Here is a 17,073-nt window from a genome sequence, read left to right on the forward strand (position 1 = left end):
AAAGATATTTCAGAAAATAGAAATGAAAAATTATATTATTTTAATATTTACATATAAATGTTTGAGTTACTTATGAAATTTATAGATACAATTGGGTTTTCCATCAAACTCATTCATTAGATGATATAAAATTTGAAAAAGATGCAGATAGACCTATGCACTTCCCTATCAAACTCATTCATTATTTCGTATAGAAATTGGAAAGTTACATACCTAGGTATAGTTGTGACGTTTGCACTATGTTTTCAAATTTATCTTTTCCAAAATTCTACATTTGATGTTTGAAACTTGTTTTTGTTTTTGTTCGAGATTATTGTCACTCAAATAATTATTTCAAAACTTAATTATAGTTTTGTTCCTTTCCATTGTATTGTTCTTTTAGTAATTTAATTTGGACTTCATCTAAAAACTCTTAAAGTAAAATTTTTAAAATATGTACGAATGTCTAACAAATATTTGAGAGTTAAAAAAGATTTGTAAATTTTTTTTTATGCAACAACATACGAATAATGTGTACGACTTTTTCATACAAGTCGAATAATAAGTAAGTAAACATTATCCATATTCGACCCGACTTGCTATTATTCATGTCCTACACATTAAGTATGAATTCACCATAAAACTCATTTTTCTTAAAGAAATCTATCAATACAATATCAACTTCAATGATAATACGTCTCTTGAGGATTGTTGATATAAATTAACAAATAAGACATAAAAATAAGTTTTCTATGGCAAAATTAACACGATAGTGATAAAATATGTAAGACCCATAAAAAAAAAAATTATATATATATATATATATATATATATATATATATATTTATAGTAGTAAATTTTAGTATTTTATTAGTAATAATAATTTTAATGGATAGAAAATTGTAAATTTTGGATATAAAATTATAGTAATTTTAGAAGGAGAGGTTCAAATTTTTGGTAACTTATTTAGTAAAATTTTTTAAATGGAATAGTAAAAAGTAAATAGTAAATAGTAAAAAGTGAATAGTAAAAATAAATTTTCAGCATTTGGATTCCTTAGTATGGAAGAAAGTAGTAGGTAGAAATTAGGATCAGATTTGGTGAGAAAATGATTGAAATATTATTTTTAAATAATATTAAAATAATAAATAATATTAAAATATTAATGAATAGTAAATTTTTTTTTTACTATAAATAGCCATGGGAGGGAAGGGTATTTTGCACCAAGAAAAGAGGAATCAAGTGAGAGCTTGAGAAATAGAGAAGAAAGAGTTAGGGAGAAATTTTTAGTTGCAAGAAGAGTAGAGGTTCTGAAGGGTTTCGGGGAAACAAATTCGGAGCAGGAGATTAAGTCTAGAATAGAGGTAGGGGAGCTAACTTTTCTATGCTTTTATATTATGATTTAGTATTTCTATGCTTTTATATTATGACTTAGTATTGTTTTATTACTATTCATATCTTGAAATTATGTATGAATACTGTTAATGCTTACTGTATGGTTATCTATATTGAAATTCGGTGTTAATATTATATGCTGTTGTTTTGAATCTGTAAATAAGAAATTTGTTAAAAACTAGTTGAGGAACACTTTGGCTAAGGAAAGATTTGGTACTTAAGTTGTCCATTGTGACGCACCTCTCTTTCCTGGAAGTCTACTCGACAAGTTTTTAACTTAAATCTTATTGAACAGATTTTGTACTATTAAAATATTGTGCAATATATCTTGTTGGAATGGAAATGTCTGATGAATTCATTTTTGTGGTAGATATGGAATTATGAATTATAATTGTGATAATTGCATTTTATTATACTGCATTTGAAATTATGCATCTGAACATGTTATGGGTAGTATGGGGAGATTTTGTAAGGGTATAATGTGAGTTGAGGAATATTAGTATGGTATGAGTCTTGTGGAGAGATTAAATAAATGTTATGGTATTTGTGTATATGTTGATGTTGAGGGTCCCGTAGTTGGAGGTTATCCTGATACTCTAATAATCATCTAGTCTCAAGTAGAGAGGGATGAATTATGTGGTGAGAGGAGCAGGAGGTCCTGGTCTATGTGCCGGTTTTGGACATAGTGAGGGGATTAACCTTGTAAATGGTATGAAGTATTTTGAAAGTATATTAAAAAAAAGAAGAAGTAGAAGTCATTACAAGTGCATAACTTCCCGTGACCGCTCATCAACGTATCATCCGGATGAGTGTCTATTGGGTATTGTGGTGTCTATTGGGTATTGTGAGACGAGTGTCTAATAGGAATTGTGGTATGAGAGTGTCGAACATAATTATTATATGATGTTTATATCAAGGTAATTATATATGTTTTATAAATGATTTGTTGCATGTTAGCTCACCCTACTTGTTTGTGTTTGTATGATGTGATTGTTGTATGATGGTATGAGTATGTATGACATAATTATTATATGAGGTTTGCATGCATGTTTCATAAATGATTGGTTGCATGTTAGCTCACCCTACTTGTTTGTGTTTGGGTATGTGCGATGATCGTATAATTCGTTATACGGGAGCAGATGAAGGAATGTTGCCTCACTCAGTGCCAAGGAAGGGAGAAGTAGAAGAACTATAATTAGAACATTTTTACATGTATAGACTTATATCAACTAGGAAATTTTAAAGGGTGAGATTACGGGATGTTACCGTAAATGTAATGTTACAATATATAAATTATGAATTATCCAGCGTGAGAATTTGGGATGTTACATTAATGGTATCAGAGCAGTTCGTCCTTAGGATGACCTCTGTGTTGTGGGTCTTCCGTGTCTTCTCTGTGAAGAATTGAGTCTAAATGGTATAATTTACCATTTCCTCTAAATCTAGATAGTAGAGTATTGTGTCTAACTACCATGACTTTTACCATAGATGATTTTCCTTTCTTAATTCTGAGGGTTTGAGGAAATATATTAGAATTAGTTAAAGCCTTGATAGGGAGATATAATACTAGAGTTTAAGTTTCAAAGGATGAGTGAAGATGTTGGTGTTTAGAAGTAAATTTTTAGAAGTTTCTAGAACAAAATTAATAGATGAGATATCTTACGTTTCACAAAAAGGAGTTGAGTTCAAAGGCTAGATTAAGAAAAGCTTTGGATAAGCATGAATGTGGCAAGATTTGAGAAATCAGTTTGGTTTAGTATATCAGTAACGTTAGAAGTCAGAAGAGAAGGAAGTATTGATGAGAAACAGAGTGGCATTGTGTGAGATTGGTAACATGGATTGATGTATTAGTGATGATTGGAATCTGAAGAAAGAAAATGGTGGAAGAATTAAAGATAAAGTTTAAAATAAAAAGGGATAGGAATACTGAAGTAGATTAAGAATAAATCAAATATTAGACAAAGAAGAGTAGATGAGAAAGTTTAATAGGAGGAGAAATCTATAAGTTAAGAGAACACGAGGTCTTTAGAGAAGAATGAAGTATTGGAAGGATTCTAAGCTAAATAGATTATTAAAAGGAGATGGTTAGATTTTTTTTTTTAGTAAATGTATTAGAGATAAGATTTGAGAATATATGATTTTGGTATGAGGAGTAGTGGAGAAAATCCAGGTACGAAAATTTTGGCTTTCGACTTATACAAATATTTGGTATTTTAATAGGATTAAAATGTCATGATTTATGGTTGTAAAATTTATTATAGTTAGTGGAGGTAGTGTAGGTTGAATTGACATTATTATGAACATGGCAAGATAAGGAAGAAGAAGAGTTTGGAAATGGATAAAAAGGAGGGTTGCAATACTAATGTGATTAGGGAATTCGGAATAATTAAGAAGTTGTAGATTGTGATTGGAGCAATTTCATCAGGTATAGTTATATGGTAGTATTCAAACCTCAATGGCGATGTAAAGGATGGGTAAAGATTTATATGTCGCACCTTGATCTCTATCCAGTGATGTGTGTGAGTGAACTTGTTTATACTTACTTTTAGTTCGCATAAGATAAAAATTTGAGATTTGGTTAACACTAAATATCCTTGGGATATGGTTTTGATCTCGGGAAACACATTATAATTGAGGTATGTTTAATGGTGGTTTTCATAGGGCTAAAAGTGTCAAGTAAAGGTGTTTTGAAGGTTTATGATTTTAATTTTTCATGAATATATTTCAAATTTGACGTGCTAGAAATTTGATGCACAAAATAAGTAGAGTAAATGAATTTACAAGGAAACTAGGAGATAAGGTGGAATAATCATAACTTTATTTTTATGTCCAATTTTTGAATTTTCGAGGACGAAAATTTTTTTGTGTTGGGGAGAATGTAAGACCCATAAAAAAAAAATTATATATATATATATATATATATATATATATATATATATTTATAGTAGTAAATTTTAGTATTTTATTAGTAATAATAATTTTAATGGATAGAAAATTGTAAATTTTGGATATAAAATTATAGTAATTTTAGAAGGAGAGGTTCAAATTTTTGGTAACTTATTTAGTAAAATTTTTTAAATGGAATAGTAAAAAGTAAATAGTAAATAGTAAAAAGTGAATAGTAAAAATAAATTTTCAGCATTTGGATTCCTTAGTATGGAAGAAAGTAGTAGGTAGAAATTAGGATCAGATTTGGTGAGAAAATGATTGAAATATTATTTTTAAATAATATTAAAATAATAAATAATATTAAAATATTAATGAATAGTAAATTTTTTTTTTACTATAAATAGCCATGGGAGGGAAGGGTATTTTGCACCAAGAAAAGAGGAATCAAGTGAGAGCTTGAGAAATAGAGAAGAAAGAGTTAGGGAGAAATTTTTAGTTGCAAGAAGAGTAGAGGTTCTGAAGGGTTTCGGGGAAACAAATTCGGAGCAGGAGATTAAGTCTAGAATAGAGGTAGGGGAGCTAACTTTTCTATGCTTTTATATTATGATTTAGTATTTCTATGCTTTTATATTATGACTTAGTATTGTTTTATTACTATTCATATCTTGAAATTATGTATGAATACTGTTAATGCTTACTGTATGGTTATCTATATTGAAATTCGGTGTTAATATTATATGCTGTTGTTTTGAATCTGTAAATAAGAAATTTGTTAAAAACTAGTTGAGGAACACTTTGGCTAAGGAAAGATTTGGTACTTAAGTTGTCCATTGTGACGCACCTCTCTTTCCTGGAAGTCTACTCGACAAGTTTTTAACTTAAATCTTATTGAACAGATTTTGTACTATTAAAATATTGTGCAATATATCTTGTTGGAATGGAAATGTCTGATGAATTCATTTTTGTGGTAGATATGGAATTATGAATTATAATTGTGATAATTGCATTTTATTATACTGCATTTGAAATTATGCATCTGAACATGTTATGGGTAGTATGGGGAGATTTTGTAAGGGTATAATGTGAGTTGAGGAATATTAGTATGGTATGAGTCTTGTGGAGAGATTAAATAAATGTTATGGTATTTGTGTATATGTTGATGTTGAGGGTCCCGTAGTTGGAGGTTATCCTGATACTCTAATAATCATCTAGTCTCAAGTAGAGAGGGATGAATTATGTGGTGAGAGGAGCAGGAGGTCCTGGTCTATGTGCCGGTTTTGGACATAGTGAGGGGATTAACCTTGTAAATGGTATGAAGTATTTTGAAAGTATATTAAAAAAAAGAAGAAGTAGAAGTCATTACAAGTGCATAACTTCCCGTGACCGCTCATCAACGTATCATCCGGATGAGTGTCTATTGGGTATTGTGGTGTCTATTGGGTATTGTGAGACGAGTGTCTAATAGGAATTGTGGTATGAGAGTGTCGAACATAATTATTATATGATGTTTATATCAAGGTAATTATATATGTTTTATAAATGATTTGTTGCATGTTAGCTCACCCTACTTGTTTGTGTTTGTATGATGTGATTGTTGTATGATGGTATGAGTATGTATGACATAATTATTATATGAGGTTTGCATGCATGTTTCATAAATGATTGGTTGCATGTTAGCTCACCCTACTTGTTTGTGTTTGGGTATGTGCGATGATCGTATAATTCGTTATACGGGAGCAGATGAAGGAATGTTGCCTCACTCAGTGCCAAGGAAGGGAGAAGTAGAAGAACTATAATTAGAACATTTTTACATGTATAGACTTATATCAACTAGGAAATTTTAAAGGGTGAGATTACGGGATGTTACCGTAAATGTAATGTTACAATATATAAATTATGAATTATCCAGCGTGAGAATTTGGGATGTTACAAAATAATTGAAACTCCTAATAGGAAAAAATAAATAATATTTTTATACTCTATTTATCAAAGTATTGAGTTTTTAACTATAACCAAATATCATTTGTTTTTTCTACAATATAAATATTTTAAAAATGGAGACACACACATGCAACAAGACTTAGTTTTCGCTAGCTTATATATCTATATTCTTCTATATATAATCTATATATAATAAGGATACACATCACTTTGCTTTTCTAATTTTACCTTCTTAATTACTATTTTTAAAATTTAAATATTTTTTCATAGTAAAAAAAACTATTTTTTTATCATTTTAGTGAACTTTTTGTTTATTCAAATAGTTTCTCATTATAAAATTATCATTTAGCCTTTATTATTTTAATAACTACTTTTTCAAATTTATTATTAGTAAAAAGTATTATAAGGATGAAAAAAATCCACAACTAATGATATTCTTGGTTTGGTATATGTTATTATGTGTTTGGTCTTAGGTTAAGAAAGATAATATGTTCAAATTTATTTGAGTTGAAAATTGGAAACAACTTTTGTAAAGCACTTAATGAAAAACAATTTCGAATTTTATGATTAAATCGTTTTAAAATAAAACACATTGTTTTATTTAAAATCAAAATTAATAAAAAGTTATGCAAAAAATCACTTTGACAATTCAACACTCAAAATTTATAAATATATAACAATATTAGATAATCATATTGCATTATATTTTGTTGATTATACATTGATATTTGCATATGTCTTGTAGGCAAGGAAAAATATTACCAGCATTTTGAGTCAGTTGCTGGAGGAAAGGATAACATCCCAAGAATCTCATGTGGGCATGCTGGGTTGCTAGATGAATAGATGGTAGTTGAATGCTTCAAATACGTTTCAATGTGGAACCGAATACATACATGTTGTAATTGAATACAAGGACGTTGTAATCGATTACAGCTTACATTGCATTTTTACTTTATCTACTTTTCGTTTCATCTTCAATCTCGCTGCATCAACCCACAAGCCTATATTTAAGGGAAGTGCTTTGTTATTCCTCTTCATTTTCAATTAATCTTATGTGTAAGCCATTACAAATGTCTTGACTAAGTTGGAATTAATTACTTCAACAGCTGGAAACAATTCCAAATTTTCTTCATAATATAAAACGCAATGAAATCGATTGTATAAAATTCAGAATCGATTACACATTACACGATATATTTGTGTGGTCATTACAAAATTAGCACAAGGCTAAATATAACATCTTCACAAAATTCTCTTAAAATTCGAGCATTTGAGTGAGTGATAAAAAAACAATGCATCTTACAATTCATCGTTCTCCCTTCCTTGCATATCAGTTGAAACAAACATCACAAATCTATAAAATTCATCCTCGACATTCTTCGTGAATAGTGAAATATGCTTATGTGAACATAGTATAAGGATTCTTACTTTCGACTCGTCTGAACTAAGACACTATGATCGATTGTTGTGACGAGCCATTCAATTTGGATCAATAAGTTTCTTTGATCGTGTAAATTGAGTTTAACTTTTTTTTTTCTATTATGTGTTGCATATAAGACTTTTTCTATTTGTTTTTTTAGCCATCTACACAAGTCTAATTATTGATTTTAATACTATATTGTTTTTTGTGTTGTTCATAGATATAAATAGAACATCGAATGACCAATTTGCTACAAGGAAAGAAGAAGAAAGAAGCAAGGGTGTGAGATGGAGTGATAAAACCATGTGAGCGTTTTAAGAAGAAGAAAGAGTTTTCGAGGTTTGTTTTATCCAGAATGAAGGAAGAAGGAATGGTGAGTAAGGGAGGGATTGATTTTGGAGAATTGTAGTTAAGGTTTCTTCTTTTTCAAAGTTAGAAGAAACTCGAGGCTTTTTTCAAAGTCTATATAAATAATATAATTTTTTTTAGCTATTAATTAATTAAAAATCTATATATAATATCTGTATCTAACTATTTTTTCATTTATATACAAATTTTAAATATGGAAACTGAAAATGTTCCTATCTAAACGTGTCAAGCCACATACAGATTTTGCATACGAATAATCTGTATGCAAATTTTTCTCACATTACATTTAAAAAAATTCGTATGTAACTATATAACATCTATATGTAACATGTTTATTACATACGAATCAGAATCTGTATATAATAATCCGTATGTAAAATGTAATGTGAAGAAATTCAAAATTCTTTAAAGTAATGGTATATGTTTTTAATTAAAAGAAATTAATTGCACTATTTTTTAAAGCTAATTGTATTTATATAAGTCTTTATATATCTTTAAATTTGTTTTATGAAATTGTTGTAAACATTAACTTATCTTATTATTTATTTGTGTTTGTTAATTTTTTTTCAATGATAATCTGAAAATAGATAATAATAAGTCTTAAAACATTTTTTTATAAAAGACAAGACATTATGCTACGAAATATTTTTTTAATATATTTTATTATTATAATTTTTTTTAAATAACTTATAATTTATAAGTTACTAAAATTAGGTTTTACAAATTTATTTTTGATATGCAAATATAAATACTGAAAGCAACTTATATTCAGCACATTAATGAAATATATGACAATGATTTTTTTCTATCAAAATTACAAATATTATCAATACAAACTAAAATTAAAAATAAAGAGTATAAAGTTTACATGTGAAAGAGGTAAAGTTAATAATGAAAAGAAAAAATCTTTGAAAGGAATAGAGTACGGAAGAAGGAAGGTAGTAAACAAATTGCTTTTCTATTTCTTCTTCGTCGACAGAGCAAACCCTAGGCAGAGAGAAATTTCTGCAACACACGCACGCGCGTTCACCTCAAACTCCAAAGCAAACCCTAGATTGACAGCGAAACCCCATGGGAACACCAGAGACGTCCCGGGAACCGTGCCCCGATCGCATCCTCGACGACATCGGCGGCGCGTTTGGCATGGGGGCGGTGGGTGGCTCCGCCTTCCATTTTCTCAAGGGTCTCTACAACTCTCCCAAGGGCGATCGCTTCGTCGGCGCCACCCAAGCCGTTCGCCTCAACGCCCCCCGCGTCGGCGGAAGCTTTGCCGTCTGGGGAGGCCTCTTCTCCGCCTTCGACTGCACCATGGTCTACGCGCGCCAGAAGGAGGATCCTTGGAACTCCATCGTTGCTGGGGCCGCCACCGGAGGTTTCCTCTCCATGCGCCAGGGCTTCGCCGCCTCCGCTCGTTCCGCCGCCTTCGGTGGCGTCCTCCTCGCTCTCATAGAAGGCGCCGGTATCATGCTCAACAAGTTCCTCAGCGCGCAGCAGCCTATACCCATCATGATAGACGAGCCACCGCCACCACCACCATCGACGCAGGAGGCAGCGGCGGCGCCAGGGTGGATCGGTGGGTGGTTCGGTGGAGGGAAGAAAGACGAGACTTCCACCGGTTCTGGAAGTGAAACGAAGATTCTTGAGAGTTTTGATGCACCCCCTGTGCCCAATTTTGAGTATAAGTAATTATCTAGGTTTGGTCTTTAGGGACATATGATTTGAGTTGAGAACTTTGATTTTGTTATTGAAGCTCACTTGATGATTGTTTATCATACAATGATTTTGTCACTTGTTTTCCCTTTATTTTTGTCAGAATAACATGTTATGTAAGTGTAGCGGTAGGCTTTCATCATATTTAGCTATGTATTATTTTTTATCTTGGTTTGAATATTTGAAAATTTACCTGATAGAGCTACTAGTTTATGGATGCTGGTTAACTTTGAATGCATCCTTTAACTGAAAATGATGCAAGTTTGAGTGAAAGTCTTGTTTTATGATTTTTTGTTTGGTTGGGGGAAGACATATTCGAATACCTTCCCACAAGTGCAAATACTCAGAATGGGACGACACTTCGTTCTTCAATATTCAATATTCAATATTTTGTATGTATATTTTCTATGGTTTGTTTCATTACTTTGTCCATCATATGTTCCTGGATTTTAGTTTTTTTATCATGGCATGATCCGTGCTAGATTTTTTATGTTATGCATGTATTGGTATTTGTTCACGCCTGAGAATACAATCACTGTAGACTCTTACAAGTTTGGTGTTAACTTGAGAATTCAATGAAATTGTAAGAATGGTGGTTTATTTTGAATTTTTAAAGGTCTCCTTTGGCTAGCTGAAAACAGTAGTACTACGCAATTCAGGGTGCTGTTTTGTAACTTTTGTTTGGTTGTCGTAGGATGTTATCCTCCCTATATGTCCACACAGGTTATAAAATACTGTGAATGGGTATTTAGGACCATATCATTCCTAATTGTTTCTTTTATTACTTTATCCACCACATTTTCCTGTTTTTTGATATGGGTTTTGTCATGATTTGTCTGTTATTATTGTTGGATTTCTTTTTCTAGCTTGGGGATATTGCTATTTGATCATGCTCTAAAACACTCTCAGTGGAGACTCTTAAAGTTCAGTGCGAACCCAAGATTCAAATGAGCTCTAACAACTGTGTTCTTTAGTCTACCTTTTCTAGGGGTGTTACAACAAGTGGTTTGCACCTTAGCTGGATTCTGCATTGCTTACATGTTTTCCTGGTTTACATTAGTCACTGGTTACAGTACCCATGGTGAATTCCGTAGTGTTTGCTGGTGTTTATGTGATATTGATTTGGTACAAGGTTCACTATGGTGTCATGAAATTCAGCTGGTTTTATTGCTTTTTAGAGTAACACTCACTTTGAATCCTGAAAAGAGTCGCAATTCAATTTGGTTTTGAAATAAAATCACAGATTTAGTCTTCAATTAATTTTCTTGTTGTTTTAGTAATCTTTGTCAAATTAATAATAAATGGATTTAGTTATTGAAGAAACTATTACTAATCTACATATATACATATACTTTTAATCGCTTATAAGATATAGTTAGTCACAGTTAATGTTAGTGTTTTGCCAACTTCATGAAATGATTAGCAACGTATATTATTGTATATAAAGTTATTTTTTTTAAATGTAATCATTATAAGATAAAATTAATTATATTTATGTGTGATTAACCACGAGTTAACGTGGAATGCAAAATATGAGTGGGATACTGAGTGTACTCATGGGTATATCACAGGACAGGTTTTGCTTCGTTGGAAAAAAAAACACGCTTAACTGAATTTTAAACGCTCCTTTGTGAAATAAATAATTAAACTATCTTATATTGAATTACATTTTAACACCACTCTTGAAAATACTAATGCATGAATGGCATATATCCTAGGTTTGGTCGATGAAACAAGGAACCTGAAAATGGCATATATCCTAGGTTTGTGAAATAAATTATTTAAAAAATATATATTTTATACTATATTAATATATAAAAAAATATATTTTGGTACATCAATCAAATTAACTACTCTTTTCATTTCTTTTTTTGGTTTTACTTTCTACTTTTTCTACTTTTTTCCCCCTCCGTTCAAATAACTATACTGTCTACTCTTTATTTTTTCTCTAAGAGCTCCGTGTTTTCACACCAAGATTGTGATTGATAATCTTAAAAACAATTGGAGACAAATTATAATTCAAAGGCTAATTCTTTTATGGTTTTGTATTTATCTAAATTAAAAGTGAATTGTTTACAAGAAGGCCAGAAATTAAAATAGATAAATACAAGGTTTTCTCAAAGACATTAGTATAATTATTCTAATTTTCCACTTTATTATCTCTCTCTCTATATAGTTTTACCACATTAATAAAATAAAATAAGATAATAATTATTTTTTATTTTATTTTTAATTTAAATAATATTACCTTTCATTTCTATTCTGTACTAAAAAGATCCATATGTTGCAACTTTAAAATGCATCTTTATAGTGGTCAAAATGTGTTTCATAAAATAATCTTTATTGGTGTCGGTGGTTATAATGTGCACATTGGACATGGTCAAAAGTTGAAATATTACTCACTTCACTAATCATAAGTTACATATATACTCAGTTAGGTTGAGTGCCACTATCTTATTCTTATTCATAGAATAAAATAACAAGTGGAAGAATGTTTCTGCTAATGCTTACGCACAAATTTCTCTAGACAATAATTACATAACAAATCATAAGCTGGATGCTTAGTGTGTACACAGTTTCGATCTCTTGCTCAATCATTCGAACAATGACTTTTGTTATTTTGAGTTATTATTGTGCAAGCAACAACACAACTTGAATTTAAATTGAGTAGATATCAACTTTTTTTTTCTTAATTCGGTTTTCTATTTCCGCACTCAGATTAAAGTTCTTCTTTTTTACAGGTCAAACTAGTATGCACTTTGTTGATAAAGTCACTAAAAATTTGGTGATATTAGGATTAAATATAATCGATCTATTAAATACTTTGTATTTATAGATTTTAAAATTAATATTAATCTAATTACGATTCAACTGATAATAATCTTACTTAGTTTTAATTCAATATGATAATAGGATTTCTGTGCAACCAATCGGTCTACAACGGTTAACTGCACGAGGAGTTACTCTCTAACCGTGTCACTTGAATAAACCAAACAAAATAAACAACACACGTAAATGAACAATGTTAATGTTTAGCAGAATTTCTACGGCTATGTCTCAATTATAACAGATGTTACAGTGCAATCACAGCATTACCCCTACATCATGATTCACGCACAGCACATTTTCCTGGCAAACCATGTTACATTTCTTGACCAACAAATCATTCGAAACTTGTCATCAAATCCGATTGGTGAATAGCAAAGATGCATTGGCCTTAGATACATGTATGCATTCATGAAGTCAAGGTCTTCCAATAAACGGACATTTTCTCACTGTCCTTTACGGTGGATTGTGACTTCAAGGAACACTTTCCACAGATGCGTGTTGCTCGAGTTGGAAATACAAACAAGACACTCAACACGAATAGACCACATCATAGATGTTTCATCACTGTTCAGTCCAAGTTTAAAGTGAAAAAGTCTTCTTTATCTTCCTTTGCTGCATTTCAGAACCACTGCACAAACACATGACAATACCATTTTACTACTGTCTAACCATCTTCCTATTCCTGAGCTGTGTAAAATCTCAGATTCAGCTGCAAGATCAAGAGCATGCAGTGTTACTGCAGATAAAGCAGCACCTACAAAACCCTTCGTTCCTCAGTCACTGGACCCCTTCAAACACCCGTCACTGCTCCTGGTCTGAGATAACATGCACCGATGACTCTGTCACTGGATTAACTCTGTTCAAGAGCAATATCAATCAAACACTTCCTAATTTTATGTGTGATCTTAAAAATCTCACACATGTTAATTTCAGCTTTAATTCCATTCCGGGGGAGTTTCCAACGTTTCTCTATAAATGTTCCAAGCTGGTGTCATTGGACCTTGAAGGGAATGAATTTTCTGGTAGCATTCCTAATGACATAGACAAGTTGGTTAACTTGCAGCATCTTAATCTCGGTTCCACCAGCTTTAGTGGTGATATTCCTGCAAGCATTGGAGGGTTGAAGCAACTGAGATTTCTTCAACTTCACTATTGTCTGTTTAATGGCACTTTTCCTTCTGAGAGTATTGCCAACTTGTTCAATCTTGAATTCTTGGACATTTCCTCTAACTTAGTGCTCCCTCCTTCAAAGTTCCCATCAGGCCTGACCCAGTTGAAAAAACTGAAGTTCTTGCACATGTACAGTTGCAACTTCTTCGGGGAAATTCCTGATACCATCGGAGAACTGGTGGCTTTAGAGAACTTGGATTTGTCACGAAGCAATTTCAGTGGACACATTCCCAAAGGCTTGTTCATGCTCAGGAATTTGACCATACTCTACCTCTTCAATAACAGTCTCTCTGGGGAGATTCCTGGTGAGATTGAAGCATTGAATTTGATCGAACTCGATCTTGCACAGAACAATCTCGCAGGGAGAATACCTCATGATTTTGGGAAGCTCCAAAAGTTAAGATGGTTAAGTTTGTCTCTCAATAACTTGTCAGGGGAGATTCCACAAAGCTTAGGCCGTCTTCCATCTCTCAAACATATTCGTATCATATTCAACAATTTTTCAGGTATTCTTCCTCCTGATTTAGGTCGCTACTCGGAGCTCAAAACATTTCTGGTTGCAAACAATAGTTTCAGTGGAAAGCTCCCGGAGAACTTATGCTATCATGGCCAGTTACAGAATTTATCTGCTTATTGTAATTATCTGAGTGGGAACTTACCAGAGTCACTTGGCCACTGTAGTAGTTTGACTGATGTAAAAATTTATAGCAATGAGTTTTCTGGCAACATTCCTAGTGGTCTTTGGACTCTCAACTTGTCAGATTTCATGGTGAGCAATAACAAGTTCACTGGTGAGCTTCCTGAGAGATTTTCCCCAACTATTTCACGCTTGGAGATAAGTCACAACCAGTTTTCTGGTAGAATTCCAACTGGGGTATCTTCATGGACTAACATGGTTGTGTTTAAAGCCAGCGAAAACTACCTCAATGGGAGTGTTCCAAAGGAGTTAACAAATCTTTCCATGCTAACAACTCTATTGCTTGATCATAACCATCTCACAGGGCCACTTCCATCAGATATAATATCATGGAAGTCCCTAGAGAATCTAAATTTGAGCCATAACCAACTCTCCGGAAAAATCCCAGATGAAATTGGTCAGTTGCCTGTCCTCAATCAGCTTGACCTGTCAGAAAACCAGTTCACAGGTCAAGTTCCTTCACTACTTCCTAGACTTACTAATCTCAACCTATCCTCTAATCATCTTACAGGGAAGGTTCCAAATGAGTTAGAAATCTCTGTGTATTCCACCAGCTTTTTGAACAATCCTGGCCTCTGTGCTGATACCTCAGTACTGAATCTGAGCCTGTGCAGTGTTGGTGCTGGCTTTGAAAAGAAAACCAAAGGCTCTTCTTGGTCTATTGCTTTGATTCTGTGTCTGGTGGCAGTAGCCTTCTTGTTGGCTTTGCTGATATCAATCATGATTATCAAACTTTTCAGAAGAGGGAAACATGTGTTGGATAACTCATGGAAACTCGTCTCCTTTCAAAGGTTGAGTTTCACCGAATCAGACATAGTGTCATCAATGACAGAACACAATGTTATTGGAAGTGGTGGATTTGGCACAGTGTACCGTGTCCCTGTTGATGGTTTAGACTATATTGCTGTGAAAAAGATCTCAAGCAACAGAAAGTTAGACCGAAAGCTAGAGAGCTCGTTTCGTGCAGAAGTGAAAATACTGAGCAACATTCGTCATAAGAACATTGTGAAGTTGTTGTGTTGCATCTCTAATGAGGATTCTATGCTCCTTGTGTATGAGTATTTGGAAAACCGTAGCTTAGACAGGTGGCTGCACAATAAGGACAAATCATCAACTGTGTCGGTTTCAGTCGATCATTTTGTGCTTGATTGGCCAAAGAGATTGGAAATTTCCATTGGGGTTGCTCATGGTCTGTGCTACATGCACCATGATTGCTTTCCACCGATTGTTCATAGAGATGTAAAATCAAGCAACATCCTTTTGGATGCTCAGTTCAATGCAAAAGTAGCTGATTTTGGTCTGGCTAGGATGTTAATGAAGCTAGGGGATCTTGCTACCATGTCTTCAGTGGTTGGCTCATTTGGCTACATGGCTCCAGGTGAATTATCACCTGTTAATCAATTCTTTTCTTACTCCAGATATAATTTTAGAAAAAACTATGTTAACAACTTTTTTATAATTGGTTCGTATATTTGAAACAGATTAATCACACGCTTTCATATAGACTCTTGTAAAAAAATTGTTAAAAAAACATTTTCTTTTTCGTTTGTGTTTCAAATTTTGATATTTTAAAGTCGAATAAATATAGTCTTTTTAATTTAAATATCAGTTTGAAACATCGTTTAAATATGGTCTATCGGTTACATTGTAGAATAAAAAATGATTTTTTTGACATATTTAAATTTTTTACATTCATTTGAAACTATTATTTTCTACTTTTTACTTTTTTTTTTGAAAAAATAAAAAAATTTATACTTTTATGATCATTTTATCTTTTTTGTGTCAAATGAATGTAAAAGTGTGTCATAATAACATTATTGTTGCAGAATATGTTCAAACAAGGCGAGTCAGTGAGAAGATTGATGTGTTCAGCTTTGGGGTTGTACTGCTGGAGCTGACAACAGGTAAAGAAGCTAATTATGGTGATGAACATTCTTCCCTTGCAGAGTGGGCATGGCGTCACATTATCGTGGGAAGCAAAATAGAAGAGCTGCTAGACAATGATTTCATGGATCCAAGTTACACAAATGAAATGTGCAGTGTTTTCAAACTTGGGGTCTTGTGCACTTCCACACTTCCTGCTAATAGGCCTTCCATGAAAGAGGTGCTACACATGTTGGTCACCATAGGAGAAGGGCTTGCTTTTGGAGAGGGGAATGTTAGGCACTTTGATGGTGTTCCTCTTCTTAAGAATTCAAGATGGGAGTGTAGGTTTGATGCTATTGATAATGATAGTGATTAGTGAGTAATTAACAATGTGTTTGTTTAAAGATGGATATGTTAGAGAATGAATATCAGAAAAAAAAAATTAAGTGATTTTAATGTTATAAGAAATATATTTGTTTAACTTAACTTGCCGTTCAAATTCATAAGATGAGAGTTACATTTATTTATATAATAAAAGTATTAATTAATTCGATATCTCCAACATATTAAAAATAATTACAAAATATGTATTAAAAATAATAATCACATTTTAATCCATACAAAATTAAATAACAGAGTATGTTTCGATTAAGGGATTGAAGTTGTTAGCTGCGTCACATTAATTCAGACAGTTTAAATGTTTATCTTTGTTATGATTCCTTTTATAATCTTGTTCGGTCAAACTAATTAAAGGTTATCGTAGAGATATTCTAATGTCAACATTGAAAAAAATTTGACGGTTCTATCA

At 32.1% G+C, this 17,073-nt stretch overlaps 2 protein-coding genes across 2 annotated transcripts; both read left to right on the forward strand.

The window, feature by feature from the left end:
• The first annotated feature begins 8,887 nt into the window (after positions 1-8,887).
• LOC124836057 (mitochondrial import inner membrane translocase subunit TIM17-2-like) lies at positions 8,888-9,902 on the forward strand. The gene has a single exon (XM_047311116.2). The coding sequence runs from the start codon at positions 9,065-9,067 to the stop codon at positions 9,677-9,679; it is 615 nt and encodes a 204-aa protein (XP_047167072.1). The 5' UTR covers positions 8,888-9,064; the 3' UTR covers positions 9,680-9,902.
• A 2,747-nt stretch (positions 9,903-12,649) lies between these two features.
• Positions 12,650-16,751, forward strand: LOC124836067 (uncharacterized). The gene is made up of 2 exons (XM_047311133.2): positions 12,650-15,777; positions 16,226-16,751. The coding sequence occupies exons 1-2, from the start codon at positions 13,173-13,175 to the stop codon at positions 16,639-16,641; spliced, it is 3,021 nt and encodes a 1,006-aa protein (XP_047167089.1). The 5' UTR covers positions 12,650-13,172; the 3' UTR covers positions 16,642-16,751.
• Positions 16,752-17,073: the final 322 nt, after the last annotated feature.

This window comes from Vigna umbellata, chromosome 4, assembly GCF_029865625.1.
Source record: "Vigna umbellata cultivar VRB3 chromosome 4, Vumbellata_1.0, whole genome shotgun sequence".
Classification (NCBI taxonomy): domain Eukaryota; kingdom Viridiplantae; phylum Streptophyta; class Magnoliopsida; order Fabales; family Fabaceae; genus Vigna; species Vigna umbellata.